General features: G+C 38.2%; 1 protein-coding gene across 3 annotated transcripts in view; it reads left to right on the top strand.

Moving 5' to 3' along the window:
* Window positions 1–22,802, top strand: part of bach2b (BACH transcriptional regulator 2b) — a 106,410-nt gene that overhangs the window by 64,632 nt on the left and 18,976 nt on the right. For all 3 annotated transcript variants that reach the window (XM_088909232.1, XM_088909233.1, XM_088909230.1), the window contains exon 2: window positions 12,779–13,033. In XM_088909232.1, coding sequence (XP_088765358.1) covers window positions 12,791–13,033 — 243 coding nt within the window. In that variant the 5' untranslated portion in view covers window positions 12,779–12,790. The remainder of the gene's footprint in view (window positions 1–12,778; window positions 13,034–22,802) is intronic.

The following is a 22,802-nucleotide window of genomic DNA, read 5'->3' as shown; positions in this document are numbered from 1 at the left end:
TCCTTTGTTTTAATTGAGCCATACATCTAAGTAATTACTTTCTTAGTGTTGTTTGGAAGAACACTCAATCATTTAATAAAATTAAACAGCTGTATTTTTTTTAAAGATTTTCACATTTATTTTAAGACAATATAGCTACTTGACATTATGAATGTTGTGTCAAGCATGTCGTTGATCCATCTTGCATGGATATGCAGGGATCGGTACTGATTTCTCCATATCACTCTCTTTCTCCGGAAGCCATTAGCACACAGATTTATTTAACCCTTCTTGTCAAACAAAGGAAACATCCTTTCCCTCCCCGTGTAAAGATAATCTCTTTAGTGTAAAGCAAGACCATTAGCCGGAGAGCAGAGCAGATGTGTGCAAGCATGAAGCACAGGGGCAGAATAGAAGGTGAAATTTCCCATTCCAGTGCGAATGAGCGATGAAAGTCAGGGCCTCAGTGTCATGCCATTAAAGTGTGGTGTATAAATGATGCTGCCACAGAGTGCTACTGCAGGCATCATGGGAGTTTCTCTTTCTGGTAAATTACATCACTCAGCCAGACCTGGAGGAATTGCATCTGAATGAGAATAAAGACTGTCAGCACCAAACTCCAGATATTACAAGTGGCTGCGGGCTTTGAAATCTCGGCTTTGCACAGCCATGTTTCATCCCGTGCATTTTCAATTATAAATGTGTCACACGTGGCAAGGAGAAACTGAAGCATGAATATTTAAACTGAAGAAAATGCTAGAACTGGTGATCTGCCAGTTGTTTTGCCCGGGCTTATATGCCGGTTTCTGTCATTTATTTCTGTCTTGGCAAGAAGCTTTCAATACATTGCTTCACAGCAAATGTGGCTTATCAAATTGAGGTGTTAAATACCTCTACATGTGATTGAGATACAACTGTTATCGTGAAAGTCTAGATGTTTTTTCTGTGTTCCTTGACATGAAAAATGGCACTCATGCAGTGGCTGAATGTTTTCTTAAATCCTCTGCACTTGGCTGTTTTGTTTTTTTACATTTTTTTTTTAGAAAAAATGTTTAAATTTTATATTTTCAAGCGCATGCTAATCACAGAACAGCTTCAGAACAGTGGGGTAATCAATTCACTTCAATCACAAAATCTTCAGTTAAGTGAGGATGATTGTATTTTAATTTTGTTACCGTCATTGGCTGCATATCTATTGTGGGGAATGTAAGATAGCATTTTATTTTCGAGTTACCCCAGAAGACCCGTCGTTACGTTGCTTTTGTATGTAAATTCATGTGATTATTTTAACACATTTTACAGAAGTAAATGCTCAGTCTGTAATAATACACAGAATATCTTTTACAGAGACATGTCTTTGCTATGCTTGTGGTATTAATCATGGTTGTAGAATGTATTTTTTCTCCATGTTCCTTTCATGCATGTGATTTCAGTGTACCTGGTCTATCACTCTCATGCATTTAGCATGACTGTACATGAGCACGGAGAGAAAAGAGAGATCTGTGCGATTGTAGGCTTTCTCTCATCATACCCTTGATGTGTGAGTGTTACCAGTAGTAAGGCAGCACACAAGAATGCTCATTCTTCTCTTCAGCTGTTACAACTAGACACTAGCAAGTGGGATGAGACAGTGAGTTCTGCCAGCTCTTCAGGCAGCTCTTCATGTCTTTAGAGGAAGGATTAACTGACTGAATTACTACAGCGCATCCTCCCTGATAGCTTGGCTGTGAGGGTGGATTTGGTTTCAGATGATGTTCCATCACCTTCACAGTTTATATCTTAGAACAATTTGGGATCATTCGGATTTCATTCCAGTAGAGCTCGTTATTACCTAACTTCATTATTTGCCTAACTTTATTATTATAGCCAGCAGCCACATCACCCTGCAGTTCACATCTGGCGACCTACTGAAGCTCAGCAGATGTGAGCCTGGTCAGTACTGTACCTGGATGGGAGACCTCCTGGGAAAAACTAAGGTTGCTGGTGGTTGTTTGGATCTGTTGTGTGCTGCTGTCTGAAACTCAGTTCAATGCAGATCAGATTTATTTAAGAAGGGGAAGAATTTTTTTTGTTGTTGAGAAGATTCTGAAGAGCATACAGAAATATCTCGAACTTTATTCTGTGTCATAAAATGCAGTGCAGTGCATTTGCCACCATCAGAAAAGGACTCAGCATTTGTTGGAGCAGCCTGTTCATGTTTCTTGTGAAAAGCCTTAAATATGAAATATTTTAATGAATTATACTGCACCCACTCCAACAGAAAATGGATTCTCGGTTCTTACAGTCCCTAATAAATTATTTACAGTTTGCTGATAATCCCTTCAGTTTAAGTGCTGTGCCAGAGCTGTCATGGCAGTAGTGACTGCAGATTTTAAAAACAGCAAGATTGTCTTCGTTGCAGATTCACGTACACTTCAACACAAACATGCGATGACAGCACTGTAGCAACCTTGTAGCTAAGCAGTACTCAGTTCCCATTATTTCAGCCTTATAGTAGTCTTGATGCTGAGCTACACTGAGGGGTCAGTGTTTAATCTCTCAGTTTGCCAAAGCAATTGCGAATAAACCAGATAATTATAAAGAACTGACTAAATTATTTTTAATCCTTGCTTTGTATTTGTATCAAAGAATAAAAACCTTGTGTGTCAGTGTTGCTAGGCTACATGCCTGTTTCATTGCAACACTTTTTTTCCCAAATTTAAAAAACTGAAGATTATAATTTAGTAAAAAAAAGGAAGCATATTCACAGAATCACAGGCTTTGCTTCTGTTGATCCTATGAATGTTCAAATACTCCCCTACGAATATGCTTCCTGTATGAAGATTACATTAGGGGTGGCTGACATTAAACCACTGGTTATATGGAGGTTTCACTACAAAAACTGGAACACTCTTGGTTTAATTAGAATAAAATTCAAATAAAGTAATAGGATTTAAAATATATTTTCTTGTTTCTCCATAACTCAGACGCTGGGTACAATTTTGCAAGCCCATTTTCTCAAAGCAGCCACTAATTTAGTGGAAAAAACAAATTTGACTACAGAATATAATATGTCACTAGATGTGTACAACCTTGTACTGTACTGTACATGTGATTCTTTCTTTCTGTGTTATTTCTTACTCAAAACATGGTAGCACGGATCAGAAAAGACTGGATGTGCTGACAATCATTATAACATTTTATTTAGTAAAAAAGGGAGATCAGGACAACACAGTGGCGCAGTGGTTAGCATTGCTGCCTTGTAGCAAAGGGGCCCTGGGTTCAATTCCTGTGTGCAGTTTATATGTTCTCCCTGTGTTTGTGTGTGTTTCCTCTGGGTGCTCCAGCTTCCTCCCCACCATTCAGAAACATACCAGTAGGTTAACTGGCATCTGGGTAAACTGGCCCTGTTGTGTGTTTGTGTCTGTGTGTGCCCTGTGATGGACTAGCGTCCTGTCTTGGATGTAACCCACCTTAAACCTGTTGCTTGCCGGGATAATCATAGTTTCTCAAGTTTGCATGGTAATTATTTTCTTCTAAAACTAAAAGTGATTTCAGCAGCTTCTTTTCTCTCAAAGCACAGTTACATTTTGCAGCTAAACTCCAAACTGTAAAAGCTATACTCACCGTCTGGCTGTCAATAACAAAGACATAATTAACATGTAGGGTAATAAAGTGAGAGTAAGACACCAATGACACTGAATTTAACAACATTCCTGAAAGTAGAAGAATGTTTCAGGTAAAAATCAAAAGTTATGTAATGCAAACAGTGTATATTTGACATTTAATGTATCATTTATCGGGATTTGATAAGACATACACAATTTATGTAACGCAGAAAAGGGAACAGAGGTTGAAAGGGTAAAATACTGCTCAGCTTTCATGTTCACATTCATTACTTAAGTTGTTTGTGCTGTTTCGAAAGTGTAGCTGTCGAGGAATGCATTATAGTAGGAAACTGGTTGTGGGAATTGAATTGGTATTGTACAGTGCACAGAGGTTTATGGTTCCACAAAAAGCTGCAAGGAAGCTGAGGAAAAATAAGTATTGTGCTACAAATGCACTTTTGAAGAACTCTAAATTAAATTATATTTCGGTGCTTAAAAAAGATAAATCTAAAGTTTTGGTAGAAAAAACTGAGAAACCTTTGCTGATCTTTATTAATAGAATTCCTGTAGGCAGTCTGTAATAGGTTTTGTGTTTTTTTTTTAAAGATGGCATAGAATAAAACTCCATTAGTGAATAACATTATACTGTTTGAAAATTGGTATTTTTTAACAATTAAAAATCTCATTTTAAGTGGATTACTTCACTTGGTTTTGGTGAAGTAATCCACTGAATCAAAGTATATTATCATATAACTGTTTCATATGTCACAATATACAGTATATAGTACTACAAAAATGTATAAGGGAATGGTGAATATACTTTATACGCCTTGTGTTAACTAAAGCCTATAATTAAAAACATAAGAAAGGTAACAAATTATGGGAGACCATCTGAGCTGTCTAACATGCTTTATTCCTAGTACGGGATTGATCCAGGAATCCCATTTGTTTCTTGAAGGAGGCCAGCTTCAGCAGTGTGGCTGCGTAGCTTCTCCCAGACTCAATGTAAGGAAATGTCTCAGTCTTACAAGTGTGTCAACAGCACTGTGTTGTACCTGGGTACATTTGAGAGCAATGTAAGGGTTTCAGGCCCTTCACCTAACCTTAATCCTGGCTGCAAACTCCAGCCTTTAAACTTAATCCCACTATATCTTTAATTTCTTAATGGTTATATCTCACTATTTCAAACCTTTTCCTGAAGATACATCTTAGGCCTCCTTCATTAATATAGCTTTCTCATCCTTCCCAGGTTTGTGACCGGTCATCGGGGAAGGCTAATTCTACACAAGAAGTTTAAATACATAAAAATTGTCTGAATTTGCAGGACTGATTCCAGCTAAATAGTTCCTATTAAACAAGTTGATATATGGAAAAAATGCATGGTATGATTGCCTTAGCTGAAACCCAGCTTTTTTCCACAGAGTACAATGATACAGTATGCAGTGTTTGTATAGAGGAACTACAAAAGAATACTTTTTAGAGGCATATTTATCACCTAAGAGTTCCAAACCTTTGTTCCATTTGATATTTCTTATATTATTAAATGATTTCTTGATATTTGTCATACTATTCCTTGTCTGGTTCTGATTTCTCACAAACTCTGGCATCCTATCATGTCTGACATGATACGGACAATGTAAGTGGCTAAAATGAACATGCAAAGAAACACAAGCTAAACGCTGTTTAAGGGAAAATGTTCTGCTTTGACTATTATTACGTACTTAACTCGGCAATAGCTATGTTGTTTAAGGGGAAGTTTATGTATCTCATAGAAACAGCAGGGCAATACATTATTTTATTGTACTTAGAGTAGGTTTTGTAGGACAGACAGAAGTTCATAAAGGAACTGCTGAATATTTCATTATTATTTCTTTTTTTAAACTTCCTGGCTTAATCAATCATTAATGAAGGTGAAATCATTCAAATTAATTAATTTCTTACATTCCTCTTTGGCTCTGTTCTTTCTGAGCACATTTTGCAGTACCAAAATTGTTGGGTTATGACACAGTACAAGTCAAAAGTTTGAGTACATGTCCTCGAAACCAGGTTTTTCATGATTATCTGTGCTTTAAACTTTATAAACTTGTCCACAAACACTTAATATTTAATTACGTGATATGCGTACTTATAATCTTAAGTGAACTGGATTGAAAATGTTAATTTTTCATTTTCAATAAAATGAACACCCAAAGCAAGCGGATTTCAGTCTGAAGTCCAGGTTAGTTAAGTCAGAAATGTGTATAACATGGTGTTAGAACACTCAAAGAAATTTTAAATTTTCTTTGTTAGATGTTCTCACAGTTAACCTCATTTACCTTCTGTCACCAGTTATTGGTAAACAGGTGAGGGTCCACGATTACTATAAATATAGGGAGCATGAGCAAAAGTTTGTAATTCCTGAATGAACGTGGCAAAATGTGCTCAGTTAAGCAAGGAAAAAAGACAGTCTATAATTACTTTAAGAAATGAAGGTCAATCTTTTAGACAAATTGCAAGAACTTTGCAAGTGTTGGTAACTGCTGTGGCCAAGGCCATCAAATAATATGAAAAAACTGAGGACTGAAAAAGTTCAGGCAGGCCAAAGGTGACCTCAGAATCAGAGAATACGTTCTTTAGACTCTGCGAAACCGGCGACTAACTGCTTCCAAAAGTACAAGCTGAGCTCCATGCAACTAGAAGTACAGATGTTTCAACATCAACTGTTCAGAGGAGGTTGCGTGAAGACATTATTTTAGCATTTAAGAAAAGCTGTTTTTAGTACAAGCAGCTGAACTTACAAAAAAATATTTTGTAGTTTTGTACCTTGCTAGCACCAAGTCTGAGCTCACATCTATAGTCTCATTTCCACTTCCCAGTGAGTAGTTCATAATCCACGACTGATTGTAATTGCAATGTCATTGTAAGATTGTAACAGCTGCTGTAAGTAAACCACTACCAACAGTATTAATCGCACTGAAGGGTAAGACTGATTCTTGGGACTAAGATAAGTATTCTGAGCAAGAGAGTAAATGTTTTTGGAAATCCCGAGTCACACTACAAGCTTGGTGGCATATTGTTTTAATTTGTTTTAGCGTTGCTTCTTTGTATTGAGAAATGAATGAGACTTCACTGTAAAATCCCTTCTGTGCTGGCAGCACCACCTTGTCCAAAATGCGAAGATATTTGCTTGTGATCATGTCGCCTTTCACAATATCACCTCTGCGCTGAATCGTACAAGCTTCTATGAGCCATGACGGTAACTAACCTTGTTACTGTCATGTCCAGATTGTCAAAGAAAGCAGACAATGTATAATTGGACTAACAACTCCACAGCATGTGTTTCTGTTGTTATGTACCCTATTTGCTGTGGCCTTAGGCCTTATCTGTGCCATTTCTGTACAATCATGTTTCTGATCCTTGGCTTATGGCTGATTTCCCTGCTATAAAACCCTGAGAATACAGAGTGGAAATACTTGAGGGTCTACCTGTATACAGTAGTTGTTGACCTATTGGTTGCTAGCATTTAGATCAAACCTCTAGTCTGTTGTTATTAGCCTTCTCCCTGCTCTGTCCATTGAGCTGTCTATTCTGTGCTCTACACAGTCTTTCATTTCAGTACATTAATCACAACAGTGGACCTCAGGAACTAAGGTGTTTCATTATTTCAACTACCATTTCTCATAGCACTGCTGTTATCATCGATCCGCATGTCATACCAGCAGGAACTGGATATGAATTGGTACACATGATCTTCACTTATTTTTAACTACCACACAGCCCCTTTAGTTCTATCTATAATCGATTCAATACGAATTTAAGTAGAAAAGGTCATAAACAATTGAAGCTTTCTGTTTTGGGATAGATTATGTGGGCTGTTCCACAGACAGTGACAGGAATTTGTATCTTACAAATATGCGTGTGAGTGATTATCAGGTTTAAAAAAGGGATCTCAAGTTTAATTGTTTGAATAAAAGCATTTTGTGAGACAGTGGCAACATGTTAGAGATTATTTAGTATTAATATTACTTTGAACAGTTCTGATTGCCTTGTATGTATGAACCATGTAATTAAATTTCTTTGCAGTCTAAAGTACATTTTATTAGTGGGGATGTGGAACAAGGGGATTAGTCATAGAACCTATTATTAATTCCCCAAGGAGCTTGTGTGCTGTAGTTAATGAGCCACTGAACCAGTTTTTATGTCAGAAAGGTTAAAGGAGAGCTTTTACTACATGTTGGAAAAGTATTTTTGCCATTCATCATGCAGTTGCTACTGTGGACAAGAAAAAAGATATACTCTTAATTCATGAATACTGTAGATTGTTTTTTTTTATTTTCAGAACTTAGTGGTGAGACTGAATATGGGTATTTAAATAAATGTTATTGACTAATGTTACGCTAACGAACATTATGTTAATCTATGTTTACTTTTCATAACACAAGTTATTTTAACTAGTGTGCAGGATGTCAGTATTTACAGTATCTGTGCACCTTTGTGGCCTGAAGTTGTTAAAAGTCCTAGCAGTCTGGGTTTGACTGGGGCTCATGACTCTGTCTGTCTTCATCTGCCTCAAACGTCATGCAGAGATGAAGCAATACTGCAAATGAAACAGTTCATTAATTGCTTTTTGTTGCTTTGGACGATTTCACTTTGCATAAGCAAGCCTGAGAGTGAATCTGTAAAATTCTGACAATAAGACTTTTGTAACACCATTGTTATAAATATTAATATGATATTAGTTAAATATTAATATGGTTTATTTCATGCTGAAAAGAGAAGGAAGAAAACACAACGTTTTGGCTGTGGAGCCTTCTTCTCACACCTGAAGAAGGCTTCACAGCCAAAACATTGTGTTTTCTTTCTTCTCTTTTCAACATGGATTAAACCTATTACTTGTTCCTTTGCAGCTTATGCATGCTGACGCAGCTCCCCACCCGAACTACATATACTGTATTTGTTTGTTGTTGTATGTTTTATATTAATCCGCACAAGGAAAATATGCTTTGTGTTTGCAGAACTGGAAATAAGTGCTTTGTAAAAAAATAATACTGTCCTGTTGTTGCTTGACATTAAGGCACAAAGTCCAGATATAGCTGTAGTTACATCTGTGCACTCAACTTTTGCCACTGCAGTTCAATTCTCCATGCTCAGAAATATATGTTGATGCCTATTAGCAGCTTTGAGAAAAAAAATCAAACATTTTTTGAGTTGTTGAGATATTATGTGACAGACTGACACAGCTCTGGAAAAAAACGATTCAATGATATTATTGAAGAAGAAGTTCCATGTCAGTCAGTTCTCTCTCTCCTTTTTCATGTTCTTTTTCTTCAGAAAACTACAGCTAGAGCTGGAAAAATGTTTGTTACATAGTGAAAGTTGGGTACCCTAGAAAGAAATGAGGTACTGCACACTGCTGTATCAGCGTGTCAAAGCAAAAATGTGATTTGCATGCAGTACCTTGTGTAAGTATTCATAACCTTGCGTGGTTTTCGTGTGTTTTATTTGAAATTTAGTCATTGCACATTAAAGTGGCAGTGAATATTTGTTACATACAATACCTACTTCATGCATTCAAAACAAAAAACACCTGCATGAGCCTCACGATTAATTCAATATTTGTTGCCAATGGTGCTTCCACCTGTTGTGTTGAGTGATTTATTGAGTTCAGGGGTCCAAATACTTGTGCAATCAACATATTTAGATTTTTTCTTTTTTAGTTTTGCTGACATCAGTTGTCACTTTTCTTACCCTTAAAAGTCTTAAGATTGAGCTTTCAGTTTTTTATATATACATTTTTTTTAAATGCAATATTTTGTATTTTTGCAAAATGGGACTCTATAGGAAGGGTCTGAATGCTTTTGCAATACACTGGATACAACAATAACCACTTTGTTCTCCTAAGAATACTGCAAGAAAAATTCAACCTTCTGTTTGCATTTTTTCAATGTAAACATTGAAGAAACTGTCATGATCGTGTGGCACTCTTGTGCTGTATACTGTGTTTCCTACTGATTTCCGTGATGTGTGAAATATTTTGTGAAAGATACATTGTTTACTCTAAACTGATTCCAGTCGGTTGGTTTTGGGGATTCTTTGGTTGAGGTTTTCCATGCTGCTAAAGTTAAGTTCCAGTTTGGAATAAGCCATTTAACTATAGGTGGATTTTACAGTCACATGCAGATCGTTAAAATGAAATGTGGATTGAAGGAACCTTTATAATTACCACGTTCCCCTTTAAGCACTCTGTTTTCCATCATATTTTTATGCCCTGATTTTTAAATAATGTATTCAGGCTGGAGGTATTAACTCAGGGCGCTGGTGAGGATCCAAGCCTTCAGGACAAGTAAATATTGACACCATAAGGGAGGCAGCTTTTCCTTCTTCATTCAGCAGAACAGATTAATACTAATCCTAAACCTTCGGATCTATCACTGCTTAGGGGAAGCAGTGGGAGACCCTGAAGCCAGAGATCTGTAGTGTAGATGGATGTCAGAAATGCCCTGAGATCCCAGGCTTTTGATCTGTGTAGGAGTTTTATTCTGAAAGCCTGTTAGCTGCATCACATTTTTTTTAACGTATCACAAGTTAAAATGCCTGCAGTGTGATTCCCTTTCCACCCTCTGCAATTCTAATTAAAAAATAACAGGAACAGATCGGTACACTTTTTCTCCTTCATTGTGATTGAAATTCAGCTGTTCCAGGGCGAAGCACAGGCAAGTAAATGCTAGTGGAAGATTGTCATGTTTTAATTGTTGTGAACCTTGCATCCACATCTGGAAGTATTGTTCTTGGAAGACAGGTCATTACCCATCCAAGCCAAAAAATAACATTTAGCAGTAATGAAACAAGCTTCCTTGACAACCACCGTGAAATTCTGCCCAGGCTTTGACAAATATTTCTTCTGAGAACAAAGAAGATCTGAGATTAGGTGGAGCATGCTAGGTTTCTGTGTAGGAGCATACTGTAGCTCTTCCAGCTGGTATTTACAGCACTCAATTGAAAAAGAGAGGAATTTCGTAGGTATACCTATACAGTAAATATATGGACTGTCATTGTTGTGACACCTGGACACCTTAGTGAAACACAACTTTACATAGAAGCATTAGTGTAAAAGCTAAACACAAATTTTTACATTCAGAATGAGGAACAACAGGAAATCTCACAAATTCTTTAACCTTAACACTTTAAGATGTTGAACATTTAACATTAAGATTGAACATTAAGATAATGAGAAGAGCTTGACAGGAAAGCCAAAAAACGAGATTGGCACCAGCATGGATATGTTCAGAGTGATGGTTAAGATATCATATGGTTACCCTAGCCACCCGGTCCAGCCATACAGTTTGCAGTCATATACTGTACAGGTAGGGCTGAGACAGACTAGACAGAGTGCTTGCAGCTGTCTTTGATACTACAATGAGAAATGTCAGTAACACACAGGAGCTGGCAATGTCTCAGGACATGGTTGTACGTGGCAGCAGTTATCGATTTCTGTGGTGAATGATGCAAATGTGGAAGTTTAAATACTTTGTAGTTCCTTTGTGGGGAAACAAGGGAGGGGAGAACCCCCTGTGAATATGAAAGTTTCAAGGGGAACAACCACTCCCCAGACTGACGAGTTGTTTATTTCATGTCCTCTTTGGAATGGTACCAGACACTGGTGATACATGCTACCAAAATGTGCTCTATTGCACCTTCTATTGTGAAGGCTCATGCATTTCATATAAATCGGTATTTTCTGCAGATTGCCTTTTCTTCCTTGCTCTTCAGAATGATCCTCCATTCTGTATCTATGGTGTTATCCTCGAGTTAAAAAGAAAAAAGAAACTCTGTTTAAAAAGATTTAAAATTCAAGGCTCCTCCTTTTTTTGAAGGGCAGTGATGTGTGAAAAAAAGAATACACAATAAGCCTTTGTTGACGCAATTTAAGTGCTTTGCGTGTTGATGACAGCTGTAAATATTCCTTTTCACCTAGGATGCGCGCGGTTACGATCAGGGACCAACAGCCTAGACTCTGTGAGAATATATCAGCCTTAGAAAAATCAAGTCACTTCGATTTACATAAGAAAGAACGCTCTTTGGTAGTCATGAGACATCCTTTTTCTTTTTCTTTTTTACTACCGTGATATTGTGTTGCACTTCTACAAAGCCGGGATTAACCCGAGGTAGAAGAGTCAAGAATTACTTCACCTTGCGTAGGTGGGACGCTTTGCTTAAGTGGGGTATTTGAAAATGGCAGCAAGAGATGTTTATATATTAAAATGAGAATGAGACGAGATGTGCAATGGTTTTGTGAAGTGCCATAGTCTGAAGATGACACGGTGGCAGAGAAGACACCGAAGAGGAGCCAAATAAGAGCAGAGCTACTGTACAGTAGCGCAGTAATTTTCTTATGTGAATAAAACTAATGTTCACTAATTCACGTGTAATATATCTAATGAACAGAAAATATTGTTACTTCTCCCTTTTTAATTAAGTAACATCTGAATGCTAACAAAAGCGATTACACAATTAACATGTAGCGGCCTAAATGAAGCTAAATTAGTGGTGGTGAGTGTCAGAAACGAAATGGAGAACTAGCCGTTCAAATTCTATGCACTGTATGTAAATTTACGGAAAGAAATAGGACATTAAAATTTGAATTACATGTTGAGCTGACATCTGACGCTTCTAGATGTGGAACAAATTTATGCAACCATGTGGGTGGAAAGTATTTGTCGAAAGTTAAGATTGCCAAAAGCAGAACTTTTTTTTCCATGTGAAAGCATGATGCATGTACAGTCCTCGTGTTTCATAAACATGCTCAGTCCAGTTTGTTTAAAAAGAAACCGTGTTGTCCCCATGTTATAATTCCTCTCTGCCTTTTCTTTGTTTTGTTTTTTCTGTCTTGCGTGTTTCCCTCTTACTGTACAGTATGTGCATGATGTGCTCCTGGCTCAAGAGTCTTCCAATGAAGGGGTCGTGCGCAGTTGTTTTTTTTAGATCCCTTCAGCCCACTGGACTGACCAGGGTGTCGTTGCAGCGAAAGGGCGGCTCTGTCTGTGCCTTTTTCAGGGGCTGCTCTGGCGGGGAGCGAGTTGAAAAAGCAAGTCGTGGTTGAGCTGTTGAATCATCGTCCATGCTGCTGGCTGGAATGGGAGAAGCTCCGCGGGTGAGAGGGGGAGTGATGTCAGCCCTGCGGTATGCGCCTGCTGTAACGCGATCTCCTCTGTTTTGTTTTGTTTCTGTTTCAGGGTGTGAGCGGAATGTCCGTGAATGAGAAGCCTGAATCCCCCATGTATGTGTATGAGTCGACAGTTCATTGTACCAATATCCTCCTGTGCCTCAATGACCAGCGGAAGCAGGACATCCTCTGTGATGTGACCATCATAGTGGAGGGGAAGGAATTCCGGGCTCACCGAGCTGTCCTGGCAGCCTGCAGCGAGTACTTCTTGCAGGTCCTGGTGGGACAGACCGAATATGAGCTGGTTATCAGCTTGCCTGAGGAGGTATGTCCCGTAAGCAAAGTTATAGGGTTACCACCTCCTGAGATGCCCCCCCCCCTTTGCTGTTGTTGCCGTTGTTTTAAAACTGTTCTCTTTCTGCGTTCAGTTTTTTTTCCTGCAGTGTGTCTTCCATTCATTTATACCGGACACGGATACATGTTAGTCCAAATGAGACGCTAGGTAGCAAGAAATTGTGCAAAGGAATGTGATTTCAACAGCCCCACCTGCTTTCCTACTGTATGTCGTTGGTTATGATAAACACGTTTATTGGGATATAAGCTGAACTTGCATGTATAATATTTTGTTTTTAGTGTGACACACTGTGAGGTTTACACTGCAGAATCCATTGATGTGATCTTTATAAAACATTAGTAAAATAAAAATTCACAAAAGGCATCTTATTCACAAAACTCAGAGAATAGTTACACTGACTTGAACATTTGTTTTTCTAAATAGTGTGGCAGTTATTTTGGCTATTTCAAAGTTAGATCTGAGTACATTTTGCCACACTCCACAATCTCAGACAAATAGGCATCTACTGTACCTCAGAAAGTGTTGCTAATTCTGCTTGAAATATTTGAATAGTCTTTCTGCCTCTTTGTATTCAGATAGAAGAGGCTTTGATTAAAAAGCACTGATTAAAAAGTGTTTAATTCTGTATTTACACAAGGCATTGCTCAAATATTTAATCACTTTACTGCAACAAAAGACTGAAGCATCATAATTCATAGCTGGCACCTGACTTCCTCTGTTTAAAAAGATAATTTAATCAAGCATTTAATTTATGATAAGATAATAGCAAAGAGGTGAAACTTGTCGATGATATATAATAGATGAATCTCACTGGCAATAGCAGTACAGCTGGCAGTGTTACAATCACCAATTAACACCTCCTGCAATAAAGCTGAGTAGCACTTATTTCATGCCATCTCTTTCACAAGAAAACCTTTTATTTTATACACTGCTCATCAGACATAGTCCTTTTGTGTCCTTGCAAAAAATGTGATTTATGATCCCATGGCAGTTTGAAAGTGACATCAGATTTGTCTTGGAGAAACAGAACAGGTAAATAAACTCTATGATGTAAGTGTTTGGTGGAACACAGCCATAAAAGTATGACTAAAGCCATTGTGTGCACAAGGATAGTATTCCACGTCTCGGCTGCACGCTGCGGACAGTTCTGAATTGTTGAGAGGAGGTCCAATGAATGGAAGATCTTCGTCTCTTCGACTCTTTGACAGAGATTCAGCTTTCTGCAGTTGAAGTCAGACTGCCCAGTGGTACTGAACCATCAGTGTTTAATTTAAAAAGAATCTGAGCAAGTCACCATCACTGGTCTCAACACTTATACAGTACGCGGCCTGCGAGAGGATAAGTTGGAATTGAATTCTGAGGTTATATTTCGGTTCATAAAATAGGGAAAAGATATTGCACATTTATAACTTAAAAAATGTAAAACCACAACATAGAATTTTAGTTCTGGTGTCATTAATTCTATTTGCTGTGGATTTGTTTGCTTTTCAGTACTTTTGTACCTAATAACAAAGTGTTTTCACCTAAAGACCTAAAGTAGTGTTTAGCAGTAATGTCTGTTTAAGATGTATATTCGCACTCTGCTGCTGTACTGTATATATATATTCAAATGAAAACCCAACACAACACATCACCCAGTTAACACCATCACTACTGTCACGCACGGTGGTGGCAGCATTATGTTATGGGGCTGCTTCTCATCAACAGGGACTGGGAAAATCGTCAAGACTGAGGTGAAAATGGATGGAGGAAAATCTGTTTTAGTCTGCTAACGACCTAAAAGAATGCTGGAAATTTGCATTTCAGCAGCATAATTGCCCATAGCACATGGCCAAAGCTACACTGGAACGGCTTAACAAAAGCAAAGTAGTTGTGTTTTAAGCGGCCCAGTCAAAATGCTGACTTGAATCTGAAAATCAGTGGCAAGACTTAGAATTTGTTGTCCATCAACAGTCCCCATACAGATCAGATCAGATCACTTTATGGGCCATATACAATTTCTTGTATTAGGAATATGTCTTTGTGCATATCCCAGCTTGCTCTCCATGAGACACAGAGACAGCCAGAGAAGCTTGGGGTCAGAGCGCAGGGTCAGCCATTTATACGGCGCCCCTGGAGCAGTTGGGGTTAAGGGTCTTGCTCAGGGGCCCAACAGAGTAGGATTCCTCTGCCGGCCGTGAGATACGAACCGGCAAACTTCCAGCCACAAGCGCAGATCCTGAGCCACAAAACTACCACACCACCCCATATGACTTAACAGAGTTTTATTTTAGCAAGTTTGGAAAAATAGAATGGGTGCAAGTTGCACAGTGCACCATGCTGGTGTGCAGCTTTGGCAGAGACTTGCCCATAATTTTGCAATTCTAGTTCCTGAATTGCAATTGAAATATTTTAGTTTTTCTATTTACTTTTCCCATTTTTGCTGGTATTTAACTTTTTCATTCATAAAAATGTTCATCATTCCAATTTCAATTAAAAATATACACTTCAATAAATTTCAATTGTAATTCAACAAAAGGGGACTTCATTGGAAGGGAAAAAGTAGTTTTGCAAGGCACTGCAAGAGGGACATATAGCCAGGCTGCATCATGAGATGCATGAGGTTTTTAGTTTTTGTTTTAAAATGATGCACAAGTTGTAGGTATTGTTCTCCATTACACACAAATGTGAGTCTGTTTTGGATATATCATCATTAAAAAAAATAGAAATCTACCTATTGTGAGATTGTATTGTAATCTCCCTTCTTAAGCGGTTATTCTTAACTTGTGAAAGCATTTGCTTCAGTGTCTGCTGTGTATGGAAAAGGGAGATATCTGCCACATTAATAGGAGGTTAAAAATGTGTCTTCTGTGTGCTAATGAATGGTGAGAAATGCTGAATAAAGGGCTCAGAATAAATGTTACATTCAGCCAGGTCTAATGCTTAACTAACATTTCCAGATAAAAACTAGAGTGCACTATCTGTGGCAGTTTAGCAGAACACAGTATTTACTATACTGGTGCTGTGATTAAATTATTCTTGTGCATGCAAGAAGTGTCATCTCACAGCAAGGGGGAATATAATTTAATGATATCATTGCTCACGTTGTTAGGTGCCCTGTCACTTTCTCCTTTTTAGTCATATCTTCAAAGCAGCATAAATAACCTGATGTAGCTAGGATTGTGGCAGGTGTGCTGTTGCTATGGACATCCTCCTTGAGACTGAAGTGCCTTTAATGGAAAGCAAGTCCCAGATGGGTAGATCTGACCTCCTGTCGGTTTGATGAGGCAGCAGGTCATATGCTTCGAGGACCTCATTAAAGTGCAGGAGTGTTGTTCAGTGTGGGCATGCCTGGTTACACTAGGGCAGACTGGTCAGTGTGCACTGTGCTGTACAACACCGTCACCTTTTTTATAAGATAGGGTAACAAGGATCAAAGAGAGCTGCTCACTTTTTTTTTTACAACCTACGTTTTTCTTTTTCTTTTGGCTTTAGAACACAGGAGCTGCAACTACAGTATATGTAACTGTCCCCAGCTGAAATGCGAGACAGACAATTCATTCATTGATCAGCCTCGGGGCTACATACAGTGACATAATCTATTCCTGACTTATCCACTCCAATGGGAGCCTGGTAATCTAGGCATCGTTGTGACTGAAGTGACCCTTTCTGCTGTTTTCATACGTAATTGTTGACTGGTGAAAGGAGTGTTTGTGTCTTGTTTGGGTTTTTTCTTTGAATAAGAATATGAGCTGGCAAGCAAACTGCAGTAGAGAATGATTTTGAGAGTTCTAATAGGCAAGATTTATCTCCTTTTCCTAAACTTATCAACAGTATTTGACTTTCTCCTACTCAAAAGGAAAGAATAAGGAGAGGTCTTAAAGAATTGTTTTTGACCTTTTTGTATATCATTGTAATGCTACAGTTGACTTAGAGTTTTCAAAATTGCCCTTCAGATAATTGTTTTGCATTAGAATGCCATAGTTCTATAAGGGTATTTCATTTATAAGGTAAAAAGAGATTGGTTTTATTCAATAGCAATACTCCTCTTGCTTATACTGTATATCTTGTGGAAAATCATATTTAAAACAAAAACATCACCAAAAAGTTTAAAACATTTTCCCAGAAAACATCTTAATTAGGTTATGAAGAAAGGTAGTTCATTGTTGCACTTTCACTTTCTGAAAATAGTTGGGGTGCCAAAATGTGACAAGATGAAAACCTTTCTTTCAGATATGGTGAAACTCTGAGATTTTTTCCCTGACAGAGCATTTTAAAATATGATTGACCTACTTGTGCTGGGAGCTCTGTGTATTTGCAGGCTTTGCTAATGAGTGCTTTATCGTATACTGTAACTGTGAACTAGAGTATTTGTGAGCATTGCTTCAGCATTTATTTGAGGTGTTGACTGCACTCCTTGAATGGTATTGAAGGGTGCAGCGTGCAGAGTTAACTGACTGTGCAATGTTGATGCATCTACTGGGTTTGCTGGAATAAAGACGAAAACTTCTGTTTTAGTGAGTTCGCTCTTACTACCTCTTCCAGGTAAAAAAACAACAACCTTGCATTCTGCCTCTTGAACGAGTCATTCGAAATACTTCTTTCGGAGTAGTTTTTACTTGGCAAGTTGTATTTGTCTCTCCTTGTAAAGAATGTATCCAAAATATTAAGAACTAGGGCTAGAAGCTTTCTTTGTTTATTGGTGAGAGCATAAAGCTCCTTTAATCGTACTGTACTGTAGCTAAAATAACAAGAATTATTTCATTCTGAAACAAGCTTAGTAGCTTGTACATTTGTGCCTTGATTAAACAGTTGATTGTTTCACTTTGTTTGTATCTGGAACACAATTGACAGGTGGTGTTGATCACTGTTCCCCTGAATCTCACATTTCACTCCTCCAGTCACCTAATATTCAATATCTGGTTATATGTCATTGCACTCAGCTATTTTCACCTCACATGTGTTTTTGCACGAGATCTGCTGAGACATATTATTTCAGGAGAAATTAACTGCGTACATGTATACTCATTGGAAAAACAAAACAGTAGCATTGAACGGTTTTCACAGTTTTTAGGAAGTATCCAACATGCAAGTGATTTCTCCTAATTAGGATGTAGATATTGCAATTACAGTTTAAATGGACATGTATTGCTGGAAAATCACAGATAGCTTGAAGCCATAAATATAACCAATACTGGTCAACTTGGGAATAAGTACCCATATATTAAGTGAATTTAATGCCCTTCAAGCAGATTGCATAACACTTGTAGAGCTTGGTAGACAGATGGCATCACCCAGCAGTGCAGTCTTCATATACCCACTCTGGGACTTTGGTAATGAGTGGGGACCTGGTACTGCTATATTTACTGCAGACAAGCATCTCGGCTGTAATTCTCACGCAAAAGGTCGCAAATTGTTCTTCATGCTGAGCCAGACCTCATTGGGACCTTTGTCAGTGTTCTCATGAGCAGCTAATTAGATCACATGTTGAGCATCTCAGAGAAACCCTAGCGCTTCAGCATGTCTTCTGCAAAGTGACCTGCTGGGGTGTGCATTTTCACTGTGCAGCTCCTCTTCAGATCATAACACCCTTACTGTAAGATGCTCAGCGACCAGGTAAGGAGAAGTATAAAGATACCCACTTTTTTTAAAATAAAAGTGTGCCACAATCTTGTTAAATGCAGTTATTTTTTCACAAAAATATTTTGGCGCCTTACCAAAATATTAGACAACTGCATTCCAAGGACTGGGCCGTCGAGCCCCATGTAGTGGGAAAAGCCCTGACTTTTTGGGACTGAAGAGCGGGATAGAGGATAGAGGATGCCAGCAGCCAAATCACCCTGCAACTCCCAGCTGTCAGCCCTCTGAAGCTCAGCAGGTGTGAGCCTGGTCAGTACCTGGATGGGAGACCTCCTGGGAAAAACTAAGGTTGCTGCTGGAAGAGGTGTTAGTGGGGCCAGCAGGGGGCGCTCACCCTGTGGCCAATGTGAGTTCTATTGCCCCAGTATAGTGATGGGGACACTATACTGTAAAAAGACACTGTCCTTCCGATGAGATGGAAAATTGAAAAGAGTAGGGATTTTACCCCAGTGTCCTGGTCAAATTTCCCTCTGGCCTTTACCAATCATGGCCTCCTAATAATCCCCATCTCTGAACTGGCTTCATCATTCTGTTCTCCTCCCCATGGAGAACTGTTACAATTATTATTGTTATTATTATTATTATTATTATTATTATTATAATAATATTATCATTGCCGTCATCATCATTGGCTGCTGGTGAACAGCCTCTGTTTATGCATCATGGGGTTGACAGACAGTGAACTGGAGGCTCAGCTAAGGTTTCAAGAAACAACTGAACCACTACCAAAACCTCAAGCAGTGACATCACACCATGCTTCTGGTCTGTTGCTGAAAGTAACAACAGATGTGGCTAATGTGCCAATTTAGACAGGCTGTAGTGTTTATTGGCAGTGTTTGGTAGCTAAACCAACGAAAACATGAAGCAACAATTCAGAGCTGCCTCAACTGCTGTTTGCTGAGAGGTCCCAATTATAAGAGGTCTCTTATAATTGTGTCTTTAATATTTTGTGTTAATACTGGACAGTATGTCTTGTCTAATATTTAGGTAGGTAAATACATTCTGTACTTTAAGATGTGTGATTGTGTTGAAGTAAAACAAAGATATTATCACAAAAGCTTCTTTTTGGATTTGTTAAGATCAATGGCTGTACAGTATGTGCATGTACAATTACATATATTATACTGTGTATGTGTGTGTGTGTCAAGCATGGCTGAATTTAATGTTTTGTCCCTGAAAAGGAATTACTTACAGTATTCATAATATGTAATGGAATTGACAAGAGTTTTTGTGCACTCATTATTCCCTCAGCAGGAAATTGCACTGTAAAAAACTATTCTAAAGGTGAGGCAGCTTTGCTAATTAAAGCTGTCTACAGAGTCTATAGCACATACACTGAGCTTTTCAGGCATACTAGTACGTTGAGCAAAATGTGTTTGGAAGGAAGTAAGGGAATGCTTAATGTATAATGTGGCAGGTATCCAGAAAGTGAAAAACTTGGTCATCGTTTTTTTTCTGTATGTTGCTTTTATGATTCCCAATGTGCCCTTTTAGGTCACTTGTGGAGATCTTCTAGATAAAATGTCAGATACGCTGGCCTTGAATGAAAATAGCTTATATTTATTGACAACCTGTATTTATACTGATGTTGTGGGTTTTATTTATTTTCCAAAAGGTCAATTTAAAAATGAAAAGGGCAGAAAAGAAATATAACCTTGTCCACTAACAAGTTTACATTACTCTGATGCGGGGCCACATGGATGAGTGTATTTAAAAACTGAGATTTGTGTTAGTCAGCAAAAATCAATTTTACAGTGCATTTAATGAACTCTAGAAAGGCACAGATGCCTTTTTTTCTGCAAAAGAAATAGCATGATTGTCATGGCCTGTTTCATTAGAATGCATGACATGTAAGAATATGCTGAAGCACATTTACATAAATTAGCTGCTTCTGTTACAGAAGCAAAGGCCATTGTAAGAGTAGAGGATTTCTTGGGAGAGGGTAACATTATGTGCTTATTTGTAGGGAGCTTGGCAGCATTCCTGAAAATGGTGTGTAAAATATGAAGATCTGTGAAGTATTATATGCATACAGTTTCCTGTGCTGTAATGATATCAGTTTGGCAGACAGAGAGCAATGCAATCTCAAGCCCACAAGCTTGCATTAGCATAAAATGTCCCAGATCTGTCAGTTTGATTAATTTGTCTCTTTGTCTCCACTCTGTACAATAAGTGCTATTAACAGCTGAAACACTTCATATGTCAAAGTCTCTGCTCTAATGACTAGAAATTGTGGGTTATTTTGTACTTTCCAGTGTTATTTCTTTCATTTCGTATTCCTTTCCAGTATAGATTGTGTTTCTCTCCCTGTGCCGCGATCCTTCATTAGCTTGCTGGTTGTAACACTAGAGTAATCGCATATGGTGTAGGATACACATAAAGACGTGATCCCACGGGCAGCAGCTGCTGATGCAAGCTGAAAATAGATCCAGCGTGCGCTCAGCACTTTTCCCCGAGCTCTTCTATTTATTAGTAACATTCTCAGCACAGGAGAACTCAAAGCCTTGTTTAAGCAAAATGACTTTCACCTCCAATGACAGTGCACTGGCTATTGTTATTGCGCTTGTGAACTGATAGATGTTAGCACGTGTTATAGCATTATGAACCAGGGTGTTCTTGGTCTGCATTTATATTGCTTTACGTTTTATTTCAATTTCATAAAAAAAGAAGTCCCTGTCACTGTGCTCGTACAGCTGGCTTTCTGCCCAGCTGTGGGTAGTCCCACGGGGAGACAATGCTTGGAGTGAATGATACAGTTCTATAGAGGTAATGCACTGTGATACACCCACCATCAGGGGTCCCTGTCTCCCAAACAAATAACTGGCGCTTTGCAACCATACAATTACACACAGACCTCGTTGAGTAGAAAGACACTTGCTGTTTTTGTGTTTTTGTCTGCCAAAGGGGGACAGGCAGGACAACTTTTGCTGGGGGATCTTGGAGGATGAGGATCAGATATACTGTAGATTAGTCAGACAGCTACAGTGGACTTGGCAGGCACTTGTCATTATGTCCCTGAATTACAGTAGCTGTAGTCTGGCAAGGATGTTGTAAGGGAGTTTCCTCGGCCGAAGACAGTGTGTTAAATTATTATGTAAGGCACCCTCGCTCCTGTCTGCCAGACTTGTGGCCTTGGAAGTACATTACTGTAAGGAGTAGAGTGACCTGATTTTGTATTTGAGTGCATGCTTCCCTGCAATTCAGTGTTGAATACTGGAAATAAAACCAAATCATTCAAATGCATTTGAAACACACATTTACCTAAAGAACAAAATGAGTTGGAAAATACGGAATTTAATTAATTGCCAATTCTTGACTTTCACGTGACGAAAAAGTTCAGTTAAAGCTGCATTTCGACAGTCTAGAGTCTCTAGACAAATCTTCACGGCAACATGGGTCTACTTACCAAATGGTATTTTTGGATTCATAACAATAACAAATGGGTAGTAATGTAAAAACACAAGCTTTACAGTTTTGTGCAACAGATGTGTACAGTGTGTTCCCACATGTGAAAGAAGCTTTTTAATGATTAAACCAGACCTCTTTACAAGTCTGAATAGGAGTTTAGACATAATCAAAGTTCAAATTCTTTTCCTTAGATTTTGGGGGAAGGCATTTTGGTCTTACAGACAAGCAACCATCAGCATTTTGTTATTTTTGTTCATTAGAAATGAGAAATAAAACAAAATTTCAGTTTTACAGAGTGGGTTTTTGATATCGACTTCTTAGGCTGTTACTATCCTGATGGTGGGAAATATTCTCATTCGATTGTGTTTAACTTAACAATAAAGTTTAAAATAAAGTACCAGTAAATACAGAGATCTATTTGGTCCTTAAAAACCTGTTGTTCCTTGCATTTTTTCTTTGTACTTTATACACCCGTATGTTTCAGAAATTCATATTTTAAAGACACATTATTTAGTTAGATGATTTTTTGGAACTTGGAATAAATAACATTTTCTCTTCATTGCAATACTGAGATAATTTAGTACTTTGTCAAGACCTTTAGAAATTCTCAATATTAGACCTTCATGTCTCATCATCATGAATTACAATTGTGGAGCTTGACATTGCTGGTCAGGATCAAGTAGGCATTGTCATGAATCTTTTTCTGATAGGT

This window comes from Atractosteus spatula, chromosome 2, assembly GCF_055471065.1.
Source record: "Atractosteus spatula isolate fAtrSpa1 chromosome 2, fAtrSpa1.hap1, whole genome shotgun sequence".
NCBI classification, from domain to species: domain Eukaryota; kingdom Metazoa; phylum Chordata; class Actinopteri; order Semionotiformes; family Lepisosteidae; genus Atractosteus; species Atractosteus spatula.
This window is presented reverse-complemented; position numbering and strand designations above follow the sequence as displayed.